This window comes from Struthio camelus, chromosome 7 (assembly GCF_040807025.1).
Source record: "Struthio camelus isolate bStrCam1 chromosome 7, bStrCam1.hap1, whole genome shotgun sequence".
Classification (NCBI taxonomy): domain Eukaryota; kingdom Metazoa; phylum Chordata; class Aves; order Struthioniformes; family Struthionidae; genus Struthio; species Struthio camelus.
In genome coordinates, this window is record NC_090948.1 from 39567847 (window position 1) to 39585374 (window position 17528).

General features: G+C 51.7%; 1 protein-coding gene across 2 annotated transcripts in view; it reads right to left on the reverse strand.

The window, feature by feature from the left end:
• CDH23 (cadherin related 23) overlaps positions 1-17528 on the reverse strand; it is a 227241-nt gene that overhangs the window by 121821 nt on the left and 87892 nt on the right. For both annotated transcript variants that reach the window (XM_068950920.1, XM_068950919.1), the window contains exons 7-8: positions 5613-5807; positions 1906-2034 (exon numbers count right to left, since the gene is read on the reverse strand). In XM_068950920.1, the coding sequence (XP_068807021.1) occupies positions 1906-2034; positions 5613-5807 (324 nt within the window). The remainder of the gene's footprint in view (positions 1-1905; positions 2035-5612; positions 5808-17528) is intronic.

Sequence of the window (17528 nt, forward strand, 5' to 3'; positions counted from 1 at the left end):
GTGGATAAGGGTTGAACAACAGAGATGCTCAGGAAGCACGCACAGCATGATGCACTGGAGACAGTCTAAGGACTGCTGCACTTCTTGGGATCCAAAACTGACCAATGAGCAGCAGCTCACAAGCGGTCACCTCAGTACCCCTCCATTTGAGCAATTTCTCTTTGCTAGTCTCATCGTTCTTGCTCAAGGAGCTCCTAGCAGGACCTCTCAGTACAGTACCTAACTATTCACTACTGCATCAGAATTTGTTTCACACTCACCCACAGATCTCACAAGCATCTGTAAAGAATGTGGCTAGCACTCCTTCACTCACTTCACACTTCAGGTTACACAGCAATTAGTTGCTTCTTTGGCTACTACACAGGGTACTTCCTGGGAATAATTGTTATGCTCACTGGTATATCAACACGAAGGGACCTTTTAGCTCCAGCCTTATTATATATTATTAATTTGAGACAGATCTCCTTTCCTGGGTACAAGGTCACTCCATGAATTTGACAGAGTCTATAATTTTCTATACTCATGGGGACTTCCATTTTTATAATTTCATCTATTTTTTTTTTCTTCCCTGTTCACAATGATCTAAGCAGCACCTTTCCTTTCTTGTGGCTCATACAGCCCCTATAGGAATACTCCTTAATCTCAAGAGCGCTGGAATTCATGAAAGGAATTCATGCAGCCATTTGCTGACCACCTTTGAGCCAGCAGACAGGTAACATGCTGTCTGATTTGCGACAGTAGGACTCAGCCCTATTGACGTGGTACACTCAGCGCCCTAGGAGTCAGATCCTTAACTCCAAAGAGAACAGAAAGAGGCCTAGACTGAGCTGAGCTGGAGTAAACCCTGCCACTGCATGAAGTGAACCATCAGGTATTTTGGATCCTGTATTCCAGAGACGTTACAGCATGCACGTGCAGGATGGAAGCCTACCACACAATGACTTCAGGACAGAAGGTCTTCCATCCACATACAAAAATACTTGTTCTATGGACTAACCTACCTGACGCACAGCTGTGCTTCAGGAGGGTCAAGATTGCTCATGAGGACCAGCACTTGGGCTGAAGGGCCCAGGAAAGTGCTGCCTCGTGTTAAATTAACTTCCCAAGGCAATGGGCACCTTGCTGGGAGCAGAACTAACGGCCCCCAACCCTGCAGCTGCCCACCATGCACCGCACCTTCCTCTGGGGGAAAAAGGCACTGTTGTATTTAGAGATAGGGAGACCTTTCCGCAAACAGCGAGTTCGCTGAAAACTCGAGTTTCAGAAAGACTCGAAATGATTGGATCAATTTGGCAAAACCTGGGGGAAAACACTCAAAGTGCTGAAATGGCTGATCATTCTGGCATTTTCAAAACTGCCTTGTTTCAGAAGCATTTATTTTTTTCCTCAACTTTTCTGTTTGAAAAGGCATGCGTATGTGTTTCAAGGGGAAAGGAGGAGTGAGTGTTTGCTGAAAACAACATAAATACCTTTTAAAATTAAAGAAAAATGCCCTGGAAAAGATTTTAGTTTGGTTTCAGGTTGTTTAGCTCTTCCTATAAGTTCCACGCTTAGCTCCCTTTTTTAAAAAAGGGGGCAAAATATTTTGGAGTTGGCTTGAAACACCTTTTGTTCTAGAAGGAAAAAGAGTTTGTCTCTCTCTAAATGCCATTTAGCTCTAGCCCTTTTCATGATTTTTCTCCCCAACCTCCGACTTGAGCCCTGTTTCCATACTGCTGGAGTCAGACGCCTCTTTGCATGCAAACGTTGGGGCAGAGCAACGCAAACTTTGGGTGGAAAGAGGAGGTTCCCCCCGCCGCCACCTCTGAGTACCTAGTGCTTTTTGTCCCATACCCTGCCCTGTCCTCCCTCAGCCCCCCAGCACAACACCAGGGATGAGCGCAAAGACGAGGTAGCAGCCCTTACCGGGGGTGAATTCTCGTAGATGTTTGTGCTGTAGGGAAGGTTGATGAAAATGGGGTCCATGTCTTGCACGTCGGTGATGGTGATTGCCAGGTTGGCCAGAGTGGATAGCGGCTTGTTTTTGTCTTGATCCTTGAAAAACAAAAGGGGGGGTCAAGAAAGGATTTCTATCAGAAAATCAGAATTATTCAACTGCTGTAAGTCTCTCTCGTTTGTAGCTGGGTCAAAATCTGGGAACGGCCCCACCTCTTTTTCAAGCTACCTGCTGGAGTTATTGTCCACCGTACCCCCCTCTAAGATGAAATACAGCAAGCATTCCTCTCCATCATTTGCCCTTTAAAATACAGCAAGCACCGATTCACTTTTTGGCATGCTTTAGGTGGCAGAGAAGCGGCACCTTGTTCAACAAATACATCAAAACATAAATTGCCTCCTTATGCAGATGTATCCTAGGGTACTGAGAGATCCAGGGGTGATTGCCAGCAGATGCTGGTACCTGGGGCAGAGGACAACTGAGCTGCTCTCCGCCTCTCACCGCTGTAAGGTCTGCATTCAGATGAGACCGACAAGAAACATCACCCTCACCGATCCGTTGCTTCCGAACAGGAGCGTCTTTGGGACAGGAGCCCCATAAGCCCTTTCTTAAAGCCAGACCTTCCACCAACAGCCAGAGCGACAGCCGTACGCGTCGCCCGGGCAGCAAGGCTTTGAGAAAGGCTGTGAGCTTCCCCTGGCAGTGCCCTGCTACCATCAACTCTCTCGCTGGAGCCTCGTCCCATGGGTGCTTCGCAGCGACCCTAGCGCTTGTGGCCCTTTGCGGGATGAAGGCCCAGGTTGCTATGAGCCAGGCACAGAGCAGATAAGACTCCAAAGGAAGGAAATAAATCTCTCTCTACCCCCTCATCAAGCACTGTGGTAAAAGGAGACCATTAGAGGTTACCACACACTTCTGCAAAATGGTTCTGAACAGCGGCAAGGACTGATTGCCAGAAGATTAATGTTAATTTAAACTGTATTCAACAACACAGCTTGTACATTATCCTCTTAACCTGCAGGCCTCAGCATTTATGGCCTGGATGGATGCTTATTTCTGACTCGTACTCTGCTGTTATTGTTAGCGGGCTGAAGTCTTTCGTTTCTTCAGATAATGTTTTTTCCCTCCCCTTCGTCTCTTAAATTTTGGTTGAAGTAGTTACAGGTAGCAGTGAAAGGCAAGCGCTTTTCACGTTTCCTCATCTAGCGTTTCCCACGCGGCCCTTTTCAGCCTTCTTCTGTCCTCGCTGCCCACGTCCCCAGGAACAAACGTCTCCTGCCGTGGGCGAAGGCTCCACTGCTCCTCTCTCTGCTGCAGCCCTTGCAGCCACCCAGATTCACTATCCCCTGGCTGTCCTGCGGGACCATGCAAGCTCCCACCGACACGTCCACCAGGCAAGCGGGAGGCCCCATTTGCACGTTCCCGTCCAGGTCCTTCGAGGTTGGCATGACCCCTGTCCTCCTCCTCGGCTGGGATTTCACCCAGGGTTTGTCACTGCCAGAAGTCACTACTGCCCTGCCGCTGAGCAGAAAGATATTCCCCTAGCAGTTTCCCAGCTTGCTGCATTCAAGCCCAGCTCACGGAGACTTAACACAAGTCTCTGAACTCTCTGGGCTGCAGCTGGGGACATATTAGGTGGCAAGTATCAGCTATGCCCCCTTTTTAATCTTCGCTAGCATCTGCACCTGGGACAGAGGGCTAGCGGGATCAGTGGTCCGACCAAGAGGGCCTTCTGATGCCTTAAGGTAACCAAAATCAGACACGTGGAACAAAGGTACATCTCTGTCAGCGTTAGGTGTTTGGTCCGACACTTTGTGGACCAAGATTGGTAAGGAAGTAAACAACAGGGAGGGCCTCTTAGCAGCGAATCAAAATTTGACACATCCACATCAGAAATGTGATGGCACACAGCCAACCCCCAAATCGCGTACTGGGGACGCAGGCTGTGCCGAGGCAGTGGAAAGCGCCGACTCAAAGCAGCGATACAGGGGTCAGAAATCACCACCTCAGCGGGTGCCTTCCTGGGGCAAACGCCAAACGCAGCCCCCCGGTGCGGACGAGCAGCACTGTCCGGCTGACCTGAGGCAGGAGATAGCTGCACAGCGTTGGGAAACCTGCAACCACCCAGCCCAGTTCCAGCGGGATATGTGGCAATGGACCCAGCGTCACTGCAACGGGGCCAAAACACAGAAATGACCAACGGATTGAGAGACCAACTCAGCTTCTTCACCTTATGGAAGAGAAAGCCAAGAGCTGATGCAACCAGTGTGCCTATACGTACCCTGACACTGGCAAAGCATAGCAAAAAAGTGAGGCATTTCCCACTTTTGCAGGCAAAGACATCGTACAATCCTTGGACTGGGAACTGCAGTGAGATATAGTGAACTTCAAAAGAAGTCAGTGTTTCTTAGCAGAGACAGCAATTAAGCATTGCAATGCTTACCGGGGAGGGGAGATGGTGAACTCACCACCGGAGCATTTAAAATAAAATGAGATATCTTTCAGAAAAGATTAGCTTCTGGGAAAAACTTCACAGCCCCGCATACGTGAGGGTTGGGCAGGACGGCGGAGGTGTTTGCCTCTGGCTTTGCAGCCTGCGAATGCCCAGTCTCTGCGGCTGCGGAGAGCAAGGGAAGCGCTGCCCAGCACTGCACGTCCTCATGACGTCTGTGGCTCCGCGTCGAGGCAGTGACTGTGATTAAATCACACGCTTCAAGAGCTCCAACCAGCTGCCTGGAGGGGCCAGGAAAGATTTCCCCCCCCCCCCCCCCCCCGAATGCACAGCTGGTCGGATGTATCGCAGGGCTGAACCTCACCTTCCTCTGTTGCACCTGAGATAGGAAGGAGCTTGCACGGTGCACGTCTTTCACATGCCTCACGTCAAGCTGTCACTGGCTCTGACACCAGGAAAGAAGTGTTCCCTTCAGAGCGGGGCATGAATTTGCCATCATGGTCACCTGGGCATACCTTTCCCAGTGGTGCCCTCCCACCGTAACGAGGGTCTTGGTGTCTTCTCCTCTTGGGTCGTGATCCATCCAATTTTTAACTCTTGAGGTCTGAACTGCTTTTGTCCAGCTAGACTCAGGGGGCTCAGTACAGGTGAATCCACCTGTAACAGGCCATGATACACGGCGGATGAGACCAGAGGATTTAATAGTCTCTTCAGGCCTTAGGTGCCATGACAAAACCATGCTTTTCAGTGAAATTGGCTGACAGGCACTCCAGCGCCCATAAGCAAAGCCTCTCCTCTACCGGCTTTCTTGGATAAGGGAGCTGCTCACCTGTATGCAAAAGATGCCAACATGTATAAGATGCAGTTGTGCTCCACGCAGTGATCTGGAACTGCCCAGGCACCCTATCGCAATAACACCTTTCTGAGCCAAAACAATGCTCCAAGCTGCTCTGCGTGCTGGAGGCAGTTACCATCGATGCTCCGCACCATGAGCCGTGATACTGCAGCTACTCCCAACCGCCTGAATCAGCACCCCTTCCCACGGCCCCTTTGGTGGCAGCAACAAAACCCGCTCCGAAACGGGATGCTATTTTGCAATTCGCAAGAAAGCTGATTGTCCCTGAAAAGACGAAAGTGGGGCAATAAAACAAGTAAACAGCACCTCCTTCCTCCCATACTCCTGCAAGGAAACGTCTCTGCTGCAGCAGACAGGGTAAGACTCACCGTTGCATTGACCTGGAGCTGATAAGCCTGCGTCACTTCGTAGTCCAGTTCCCGTATCACCGACACGATGCCACGGCCGCTGTCTATGGCAAAGAAACTGGAAGGAGGCTGGAAGGAGTAAAGCACGCTGCCGCCGGCCCCCTGGTCTGGGTCCGTGGCGTTCACTATGAAAATCGGAGTGCCCACTGGTGTGTTCTGGAAATAAAAAAAAATATCTCTCTCTCTCTCTCTCTCTCTCCCTATCTATCTCGGTAACATTTTGCACCAGCCTATTTTCCCATCAAAAGCACATCAGCAATTTCCTTTGCCACCAAAACCAATATCTAGAGACCTAAGAACTTCAGTCCCAAATTTTTAGGATGTTTATAAGTTATATAGTTGTTTTCTTTATTACAGTATTGCAGCAGCTATAATAGCTTTTACACACTTATAATAATAGTTATATAGTTGTGGTCAAGATAGCACTCTATCACAAACCCTTATTTTCCCAGACACTCACAACTTTCCAGAAAAACTACTCTTTGTAGAAACTTGTTTTCTGCTCAAAGGCACTTTTAATTCCAACGCTGATTCACTCTCCTTTTCCACCATACAGCATTAAATATAAAAGAGCATCCAAAAATGCATTAAATGCAACATTAAAAGTAGAACTTTACATAAAATTCAAAGTTACAGTTTCCACAGCAACTGTAACCTGGCCCGATTAACGCAGGCATTAGCAGTTAAATTGTCATAAATCTGTAACTAATCTACATGCATAAAATATGCAGCTGAGTGCACAAAATCAGCAATGGCAAATGCAGTTTGGCACTTCTTATTGTTTAACTTCACAGCAGGGAGAACAATTATCCATTTTTGGTGGAACAGCTGCATGTTCCTATGCAAATCTTAAATGCATATTCTTGTCTCTGTAAAGGCAGAGGCAGAAGCACAGACCACAAGCAAAAAGGCTTTGCCGGGGACCCGAGCGGCAGGTACAGGCAGATCACGACAGCCGGCTCAGCTGGACAAGTACACACATTTATAACACCTTCAGAGGCGTATCAAGGGTCGATGCAGAGCTAAAACTTGGAAGTGAGACAGCAAATGTCAGGGGCAAGGCACACCAGTGGCTGGTTAGGGCCAGTTGGGATAATACGGATTATTTCTGCCAACCTCTTCCAAAGCCTCTCCGTTTCGTTGTTGCTTCGTACCTATTAAATTGTTCCTCCTGGGCACAAGGGGAAGGCTCAGGAGCTGCTGACGACCCGTCCCCGACACCTCCATCCCTTGCATCGCAGGTACCGCTGCCTTACGGGGACCTCCTCGCGGGTAAGCTAGCCTCGGGCTGGAACAAACCTCTGCTTTCCTGACTTCGGCCTCACTTGGAGGTGTGAGAAGTTGCACTTCCCATCTAGATTTTTCATTCGCCGTCTTTTTTTTCCCTCTCCCCTAAATCAAGCTACTAAAGCAAGCCTTGCAGAGCCTGGCCAGAAGTTTATTTTTTAAAGCGCTTTCAGCTTTTCTTTTTTGCAAGCCCAAAAGCTTGACAGACTAGTGTCCTTCCTGGGCTTCCCGCGTCCCTGTGGCCACCCTCAGGTGGGACGGGCCTCGGGGCTTCCCGACGCCCTGCCTCCCCCTGCTCCTCCCGTGGGGCATCAATGTCAAGGCAGGCAGCTTTACAAATTAACTATTAACAGGAAAGGAGAGGCAGGGGCAGCGCAGATGCAGGGTCGCGCCGCTGAGGTCTGGGGGATATTGTCCCTGGGAATAATAATATTCATAAGGATCAAGCCAGACTCGATGAATATGTTTCCCCTTCCTTTTAAGTGCCCCAGTCACTCCTTTTAACATGCAAATCCGCTCTGGGCACACGCGATTACGGGGCCCTGCGGCTGGCTGAGGAAGAGGAGAGCTTGATTTCCTGCGCATTGTATTTCATACAATAGCCAAAAAAGCAGGCTTTGAAGAGAGGTCATCTCCTAGCCCAAGGCGGCAGCGTCTTTCCAGAGAAGCAGCCGCATGGAAGGACACGGAGGTCACGAGTTTCGGTCCTGCCAGCACCCACGCTCTGGCTTGGCCTGAGGGAGGAAGGGCGCTGATGGAGCTAGGATGGGAGCTCGAGGCCTTGCAGGCAATAGGAGGGGCGTACCAGCAGACCCGCGCGGTGGTTTATTTGTCCTTCACCTCCTTGCTCGAAGCCGGGCTGACGTGACCGTGCGGGGTCGAAACTCGGCGTTACACGAAGCCTCCACCATCTCGTGATCTTGGATCCTGGCCACCAAGGACCTTACTTCCCACGGAAGCACATCACGCCAGCGAGCTTAGCTTTGCAAACCGGGCCGTGGGAAACACCCGGGAAGGGCGAGGAGTCAAGGTGCCTATAGAGGGGTACAACGCTCTGCCTTTTCCGCCAGCGGCCCACACCGCAGCCGCTGCCTTCAAGGTCCGCGGCCGCCGGGTGGGCTGGCGACGCCGGGGCACGCCAGCGAAAAAATCCCAGCGATTTTTGGCCGTGGGACACAGGCGCGCCGCATGGACGGTCCCCCACTACAGTCAGGTCTCGTTCACTGCTACGTCAGGACGCAGTCAGGACTCAAAAGAATTTAAGACCATCTATCTTAAAAAGCTTGTCTTTAAAAAAATCCCTTCGCCGTTTTTGGGTCAGACAGGCTCAAGATATTTCACAGCAGGAGGCTGACAACTTTATTTCTCAAAAGACGCAGCCCGTCGTTTAAGCAAAGGAGCCAAACATCTGCGTAAGCCCACCCGGCCGCCTTTGCCGTTTGACGATAAACAGCGGGCACGGCACGGGGAGGACGCGCTGCAAGCGGCGCGGGGCCGCGGCTCTGCTCGGGATGGGGCGCCGTGCTGCCTTCTGCTACCTTCTATAGGGCTGCCCTGCCTCTCCCCCATGGCTGCTCCTCCTCGGTAGAGAGCTAACCTCAGCTCAGCTCCCCGAAATGCAAAAATAGCAAATTCCACCCGTTGCATGGCGGGGGGAATGAAACGCAGGCAGCCGACAGCACACGGATACTTGTTGCAAACGTAGGTAAGTTTTCTACCCGAGTCTCACTTCTTACTTTTTTCGTTTGTAAAGCTTTTGACTTTCTCCAGCAGCCGGTGATGAAGCCCAAACTCGCTACAGAAAAAGAACGGGTGACAAAATTGTGCCGTATCATTAAATCTTTGTTACGATGCCAGCAGATGTGCGACAAAAATAAACCCGCAGACAGATGCCTCCCGCCGAGCAGGAGGAGGGCGCCCTGGAGGGGGACCCGTGGACCGACCCACCTCCAGCCCCCGTCCTTCATCTGACGGCCCCCGGGACCAGCCCGGGACCTGGAGGGCTCCAGCACGCTGGTGGCCCGCCGCGCTATCGCTGCCAGCTAAACACATACACCGCACACACCTACCCAAGGCACCAGGAAGACCGAATCAAGAGCTGCAAGGTACCCTAGCCCAGCTCCCTCGCCATCAGGAGACCGCGCCATCGCAACGAGCCCCCAGCAGCAAAGGTGGACTCGTGGTCAAAATAAGGAACAAACGACCCCCCAGATCGCTGTCCATACCCTATCCTGTCCAAACCCTAAAGGACCTCTGCGCTGGAAGGCGGCAAAGGGGAGACCGAGAGCCTAGCTGTCTCACACCAGCAGTGGGACGAGGGAGTAAATGTTCTTGGGTGAGCAGGGAGGAGTTGTGTTTCCATCAAAAAAGCTCTGGAGGAGAGGAGGAGAAGCTGGCCGCGCGCAGGCACCGCGCGAGCACGGCCCGTCACGGCAAACGTCTTCACAGAGGCGTGCGCTCTGCAAAACACTCCTACGTTAGCATCTAGCACGCAAAAGCCTGTGCGAAACGGCGGCTAACGCTGAAGGAAGGTGCTACCGGAAAAGGGCCTTAAAATATTTATGCCACGCTATCTAGATGCAGCAACAGCCTTTAATATCTTATTATGAAGCCTGTTATAAAATGCATTAGCAATAAAATTTCTGACAGATGCTACTCTGACAAGACACAGCAGTATAAGGCAGCTTACCACAGGTACGAGACACCTCTAAACCTTAAATTACACCTTAATTACGCAGCTGCAACTGCGCAGATCACACACACGGAAAGGTATTGCACAGGGTGCCCTACAACCATCAGCACCCAAATCTTTCTCACCTGGCACCAAACGTTCGCTGGGGGCTGCAGAAATGCCCGCGGCCAGCTCGATCAGCGTGAATATTGGCTTTGCAAAGCATCGGTTACAGCGAGCCTACAGACAAACGAGTGCAGCCGTGCTCAGCCGGACCTACTTCAGGTGACCCATCCTGGATGTGGGCGAGGGCATGCGATACTCTCCTTTTCGTAAAGGAGAGCAAATAAAAAAAGATGATGAGCATGGGAAAACCTTCTAAGGGCTGCTTAGCTACTACCATCAAAATCAACAGTCCAAGACAACGGGATAGTCTAAACACAGCATGGTAATAAGCCAGCAAGCATCCACGGGAAGCACTCCCAAAAAAAGGGCAACTTGGGAGGCCAGCTTTAAGACCTACACGCACCCATGTGAACACACGCACAGGGCTAAAATTGAGAGACTTCCACAGTAAAGCTAGGGTCAGCGCAGCTTCCCCAGGCCTATCGCTTGCTGCAGCGAAGCTCCACGACCGCAGGAAAAAACCTGAGGTTGTCAGGCAGCAGCGAACCTCGCTAACGGAGCGGATTCGCGCGGTGCGAAGCCATTTCACAGGCCACGAGCCACCAACACCCAGAACGGGACTCAATCCATCAGTCTCGGCCAGCTGCCCTGACATCAGGTGTCCTCCGGGCAAAGGGCAGAGAAAGGGACTGTGTGCTGCTGGCTTTTTTATGGCAGGGTCGGAGTTTGATAGAAGGTGAGAGATGAAGCAGAAGAGATGCGGGAGGCAGTTTCACCGATGTTCCCTCCCTTACACAGATCCGCTTTTTCAACCTGTGGACAGACTGCCACAAATTTTGGTGGGATGCTAGAAGTCCAGGGTGCTGAGAGCATGCCCAGATCCTGACCCGCTCCCCTGGCTCCCTCCTTTCCTTACATATGCAATATGCAGACACGCGCTCCATGAACTCTTAAATTAAACAAGCAGAAAGCTAGGGGAGAGAGAGAGACAGACAGAGAAGCGGGGACCACCAGCCTGAGACCAGCACATTGCACCAGTTGCAATTTTGCAAACTTGCACCCGTTTCCGCCTGCACCACAACCCCCATCTTAAAGCCGTTCTTCAACGTGGCAGCTTGCCTAGCCCCCACTACACTAACAGCAGCAGGCTGTATCCTTATTCTGCAGCCACCAAAGACCAGATGGGAACCCAAAAAAGGAGAGACCGTGTCCCAGGCCGCGGCAGTCCCTGGGAACAGCTCGAGTTTATGTGAGGCAGGTCTCTCTGGACCCCCGAGCCCGCTCTCCATCTCCAGTGGCTGGCCACGTCCAGGACCTCCATCCGACCTCCCAGGGCAAAGTCATCCAGCAATGGCCCAGCAGAAGCTGGTAGCAGCGATTAGGATGCAAACGCACACATGCTGTACCCACGCAAATCATGCGCGAAAGCAGCAGGCAATCTGGCCAAACAGCTGTCTGAAGGTCGAGGAAACGAGGGGAGGTGATACAAGAGGACTGGTGGGCCTACAGCGACGGGCGCGCGGGTTAGAGCGGCAGGCAGCTTCTCAAGCAGCCCACACTCTGATTTTCCCCCAAACGGCCTCTTAGCAGCCTCAAAACTGTCTCGCCAACCATACATAGGATCCTCAGTGCTGCCCTTGCATCAAGTCAGGAGCTGACCACTGTCGTTAGGAGATGCTTCGCTGGCTCTCTCTCATCTTATACCTCAAGTCAACGTATCACTCTCAAATCATTCCCTGCTGCTGTTTCTAGCTGCTCTTTTCCCTCTGCCCTTGCCTTGCTGCGGGGCAGATTGAAGGCGTTTGGTGCTCTGTTGCCCCCAGCTCCATCCTGGAAGCCAGACTAGGGCTCTGGCACGAGGGCCAGCTCTGAACGCTCACGCAGATGTGCGCGGACTTCCACTCCCTTCATTCTTTATTACACTTTTGATCACGTTTATTAATTGCATTACAGCTAGATCAAGCCAAGCAATTTCCAATTTCAAAATCTGATTTTAAAAACAGATAATTTTCTTTCCTTTTTTTTTTTTTTTGTGTTCTGCAGAAATTCACCCCACCTTTCAATCAGCTCTAGTTAATATGTACCGCTTGTTGCTATCTCGGTTAAGTGACCTCCCTTATTATCAGGTGACACTGGCAAACGGCCATCACAGAGCTATAATTCAATTGAGGGGCTTTTGAGAACGTTATAAACACAGCTGGAAGAGATGCGCTCCCAGAACCCGCGCCTGAATTACGGGCTGGATACCAGCACACGTAGCTGAGAGCGCTCGCGCCAAGCAGATACGGTCCCGTTCGACGTACGATGTTACCAAAACCGGCATCGGGAATGAGCAAGCCTCTGACATGCTGGAAGATGGACTGCTTGCATCCGTCTACCGGTGGGGACCACCACTTGTGACATCCTGCTCGGAGCAACCACCAGGCTGGCAGGCTGCAAGATCTCTCTTAGTTATGGATTAACCTGCATGGGAGGGGGGTAAAAGCCAGCTCCTCCACTCTTGCATTGCCATTTCTGTACTGGATGTCTTGGGTGGCAAGCTAAGGAGACAAGAAAAGGCAGAGGAAGGAAGTGATAATAATAAAATAAAGTCCGTAACATTTCTCTTATTTACAACTTCCCAGTTGGCTCTGGCCGCTGTCCCTTCCAGGCAGCAGTGTGATAAGTGGGACCCGCCACGTTACTGCTCGCCAGCCCGGGGAGCAACCAAGTTGCTGCAAGGCTCAAGCACTCATCCTTAATGGATTTATACTTGAACGAGAAATCGAGGGGAGGGAAGAGCACCGTTTGGCAGAGCTTTAATTTGCAACTTCCGAGGAGGAGGAGGCATCTGACCTAGACGGCAGCAAGCACAAGGCACGGGCGAGCACCGCTGCTTGCTCCATCTGGCACGGCCTGGGAAACGGCCGCACTCCTCTCCGGGAAACGTGGAGATGGGAGCACATCTGCTGTGCAACAGCACGGGCATGGCCTGACGTCTGGCAAACCGGCAAAAAGCCACCAGCATCGGTGAAGCACCAGGAGAAACAGAGGAAATACAACTGCACCCGGCCAAATAAGAGAAAACAAGCTAAGACACCAGCTCTCAAAAGGCCAACCCTGCCTGCGCTGCTACCGGTTATTTAAGCAGACAGGCAGCTCTGCCTATCCAAGTTCATTTCCCTCGACAGCCCCAATTTCGAAGGAACGCGAGGTATTATATCACACACCGGGTTTCAGTCTGCTGCCCCCAGATCTCAGGAGACCACAAGCTACTTCTAACGGCTCTGCAAGAAGTAATGAAGAGGAGCAAATCTAATGCTGGCGGGCTTAAATTCACTATTCAGGGAAACCTCTTGGGAACACTTCTGCCAACCAAAAAAGCCACCAGCATGGACTGTTATCAACATACATCTACAGGAGCAGAAACTTGTGAGTGCAGAGACACAGGCCAACAGGTCAGAGAAAGCCACATGGAGCAGCTCTGCGTTTTGTCTCAAAAGTGGAAGTGGGGAGAGTGCTGGTGGCGAAAAAGCAGGCCAGCTCTGCGTTTTCAGGCAAACTTTCAAAAATTTATTTTCAAAACGGTTTTGGCCCATTGCTTTAAGATGTTTATGGTGTGTATATGTGCATCCACGTGTGGATGTAACAAATTCCGAAGGATTTCATGTTTGTCAACACAAGGCATTTCACTCGCATTCCATTTTTTCCTCCTTTTCCCTTAGGGATACATTTAAAAGGAAAAATATATCTTCCAGAAATTATATCAAATGGGCAATGGTGGAAGGGAGGGTTTTTCTGCAAAAGGCGCAGCTCTGCGCCAGCCCTTCCAGCCTGGCCCGTGACCGGGCTGGTGCCACCACTACTGTTCCTCACCGGTGACAACCCCGGGAAGCTCTGCCTGAGAGCCCACGGCACACCCAGCCGGGGAACGCTCCTCGCACAGCGTGCATGAGGATGCAGGGGCAGCGGTCTGCCGTACGAGTCTAGGTTTGGCCAGCTGCCGGCAGAGCATCAGCAGTGACATTTGCAAAACCCACCTGGCATTTCTTCGCCCACAAGCAAACAGGCGTGATTCAAAATTACCAGTAGGCAGAGAAGCAAACCAGAAGCAGGTTCCTGATCAAGTTAATAAATCATATCTTTGCACCCTTTTCTCCACCCGCCTGGGCACCATTATAGCCATATTTCTGTAGCTGAAGAAGCATCCCAGCAACGGTGGAAGCAACAGTGCGAACGAGCCATCCAAGGTAGTGTCTTCCCGCAGAGCCCTCTGCCGTGTGCCCCGTTCCTGGGCTATCGCTGCCCTGTTCCCACCTGTTGCTTGGGGTGAAAGTTAGGATAAATGGCGCATTACAAACGTAAAAATGGACAAGTCTCTCTATCAGCCTCACCAAAAGGCAATAAAAAGGTGCAAGGACAAACTCACAGCCAGCAGGACGAGAAGGAGGAGCTTTTAAGCTTCCCCAGAGGGAAATGGCAGAATTGTCAATAAAAACACAGGAAAGGTAGAAGTGTTTAGTCAGTATTTCTGCTCCATGTTTGGGGGGGGGGGGGGGAAAGAAAGGAGAAATGGCACAGGAAACCCTGCGTAGACCAACAGTGGTAGCCTCCCAAATTGTCAGCAAGACATTTCAGGTCTGATAACTCCTACCCAAGAGTTTTAAAGGAGAAGGCCAAGGAACTCGCTGGACCATTATGGATGATTTTCAGTAACCCTTTGAACACCGAGGAGCTGCAGCAGACCGGACAGAGCAACTAACGTGGCCTCAGTATTTCTTCAAAGGGAGCAACTTTTGACCTGTCAACCTGCCATCGGTTCCAGGCAAAACGATGAAATTCTCCATGTAGCGCTCACCTAACAGGGAAGTAAAGCAGAGGAGCACCATTAACACCCACCAGCAGGACTGATAGAAAAATAGATGCTACTGAAGTCCCTCTCTTGTCTTTCCACCAGTGAACAATTTTGGCTGATAAGGATGACAGAGTAACACGGGTGCTCGGGATGAGGATGGCAAAGAGCTAGAGCTGTCCCAGGGTGCCTGAGCAAGGGCATCGCAAGCAGCAGCGGGGACCCAGTAACGAACAGACCCTACGCTCGGCACTGACGACAAATCTCCCAGAAAACCGCAGGTGGTCCAGGCACCTGCAGTCCAAGACGGATGTTGCCGAATTGGAAAAGAGCCAAGAAGACAGCTGAGGTTTGGGGAGATTTGCCTTCTGGTGGATAACGTCAGGCTCGTCTGCTCATCTTCTCAAAGCCAAGGGCAGGAAGGAAGGAGGCGATCATGCCCTGTAAAAAGCTCCACGGGTAAAACAATGTTTCTCCTTTCTACCCAGAAAAGCTCAACAAGACCTAGAGGCTGAAGCTAGAAAAACCCAGTTTAGTAACGAGATGTTTTTACCAGTGGGGACAATTAAAGCTGAAGCAACGTACTGGGGGCTGTGGTGGATTTCCCACCACAGATAACTCTTTGCAGCAAGACCAGGTGCCCCTGTAAAGCTGCTGCTCTGTTTCAAACAGGGAAGTCCTAGGGCCAGGGTTTTACAGGAGGTCAGAGCACGATGGGGCAGACCCCTCACAGCATTCAAATGCACTAGCCTGGCCGAGCAAACGCGACTTGGCTAACTCGCTGGCTCCTCAGCGCCGGCAGCCGAAGCCTGCTCGAGAAGCCCGTGGTTTTCCCATTTCCCTGTTCATTAACTGGCTCCAGCCTTGGAGGACCCAGGCGGGAATGGAGCAAGGGCTGGGAGGCAGCCTGTGCTACCTTTCCGGGCCGCTAGCGCGTCAGCCCCAACAGAGGACACAGCAGATGGGAAGCCAGGATGGCCTAAAGAGACCTTGGAAAGTCAGAGGCAAATGCTCCAAATGTGAAAAGCTGTCACTCAGGAAGCTCCCGGCTTCACGGTGCCGATTCGTTTCTACTTCCCTTGCAAGGGTGGCAGGGAGCCGCAGGCTCGGGGAGGCTCACGAGCACCCTGACATGCGCGCCGCTCAGATGGACATGGGGAGCCGCTCTTTTTCTCCGCTTCTGCCTCCAGGTTTTGCTTTCCAGTCATGTCACAACAGCTTTAGCTCACTCGGGCAACCATGCGCACGCGACCCCCTCCCCAAGGTGGGATGCTCGGCGTGGGCAAAGACAGAGCCTCCGCTTTAGCGGCCGACCGCCGAGACAACCGGCTCACCGAGGGGTTTTGCGCCCGGCCACGCGGCGCCTGGCAGGGCATCCCATCTGCTGTCAGGCTCCAGGCAGGTCTAAAGGGTGAAAAAACAACCCCCATCCCCGTCTCCCGATTCTCCTGCTGGAAGAGGGCCTTCGGAGCCGTCCTGAGGGCATGCCCAGCAGATGGCCCCGAGCCCCTCCGAATTCAATCCTGCCAGCGGTGGTGCGAATGGACCAGATGGATGCGGGTGGATCATTTCCGGCCCATTTGTATTTTCAGGAGGAATATCTGCAGTCCCCACTGACTTTGAGGCACCCCTGGAAGAGGGGGCTAGAGTCACGGACACGCAACGCGCCGGGGCTGGCGCCAGGATGCAGCGCTCGACCCTGCTGCGATCGCTGGAAGAGGCAGCTCCTGCACGGGGATGCAAAAGCGGCCCTGACCCATAGTGGCTGCACAGCTTTCCCACGGTCCCTCCCTTGATATCAAAACTCAGCAAGCCAACTCAGGTCACCAGCACGCTTTACTGCTACCAGCCGATGTACATCACGGGGCGAGAGAAGACATCCCTTTTCTGATTCCTGCTCTAAGGTGCACGTGCGCAAAGCTGGCATCCCCACGGAGCCCATGGGGTGACGCTCCCGATTGCAAATGACTTGCGTTAGGCAGAGTGTTAATACCCTGCACTACAAATGAAAGCCTAATGATAGGACCCTGGCAGCATTACTTCTCCCCGATATTAATTGGGTGACACTTTATTTTAATGGTACATTAATTAATGCGGAAAATCAACGGAAGCCCACGACACCCGCATTAATACAAATGAATTCATTACCATCGGTGTTATTACAAGAAATGACAAATAAATCTGTAACAGTGGGGCCCTTCAAATAATAGCCACGATTCATTAGGTATTGCATTCATTTGTACAGTGTATTGCAAACACATGCACGCGATCTGCGGACGTTCGTCGAGTCCCGGGTTGCTTTCCAGAGCAGCCCGGCACCCGTTGCTCTTGTCCTGAGCCACCTTCCCTTTCTCCTTCACACACCTTCGAGGAGGAGCCAGTTGCCAGCCCAGCCGGCTACGGAGAAGCTGGGATTTATGTTATTGTTTGTTTATCCCCTGTTAGGTAGGTAGAAAAGCTAAAACCGCCTTTCACTCCAGCAAAGAGCAACACAATGTGGCTCACTTCTGACCATAGGTGGAGTAAGTAATTTGTCCTCAGCAAACTAAAAAAAAAATCTCTTTGAGGTCTGGGATTTGTAGGTCCCAAAGATCCATCAAAAAGGAACTCCTGCGCGAGCCTCTGCAGCAGCCTCGGAGCAAGTATCATTCACAACGTGAGCGAAAGCAAAATCCATACAACTGTGCTGATTCAAAAAAATATCTCCCTGTCTTCCTCTGGATGGCTTTATTACCAAAGGGAGGATCGATAACAGTTCAGCTCAGGTCTCCTCATCAGGCATCACTGTGGCTGATGTTAGAAACAGCAAACTCCAGCCTGAAGCGTTTCCTTCAAGCCACGACTCGGCTCCCCGAAGGGCCTCCAGCGGTGCCGGTATAACTCCCCCGAGACCTAGCACCCCAGTCTGCCCACCTGCCGCGTCCCATCATCTCCATGCACTGTTCATAGAACGAGCAGTTAC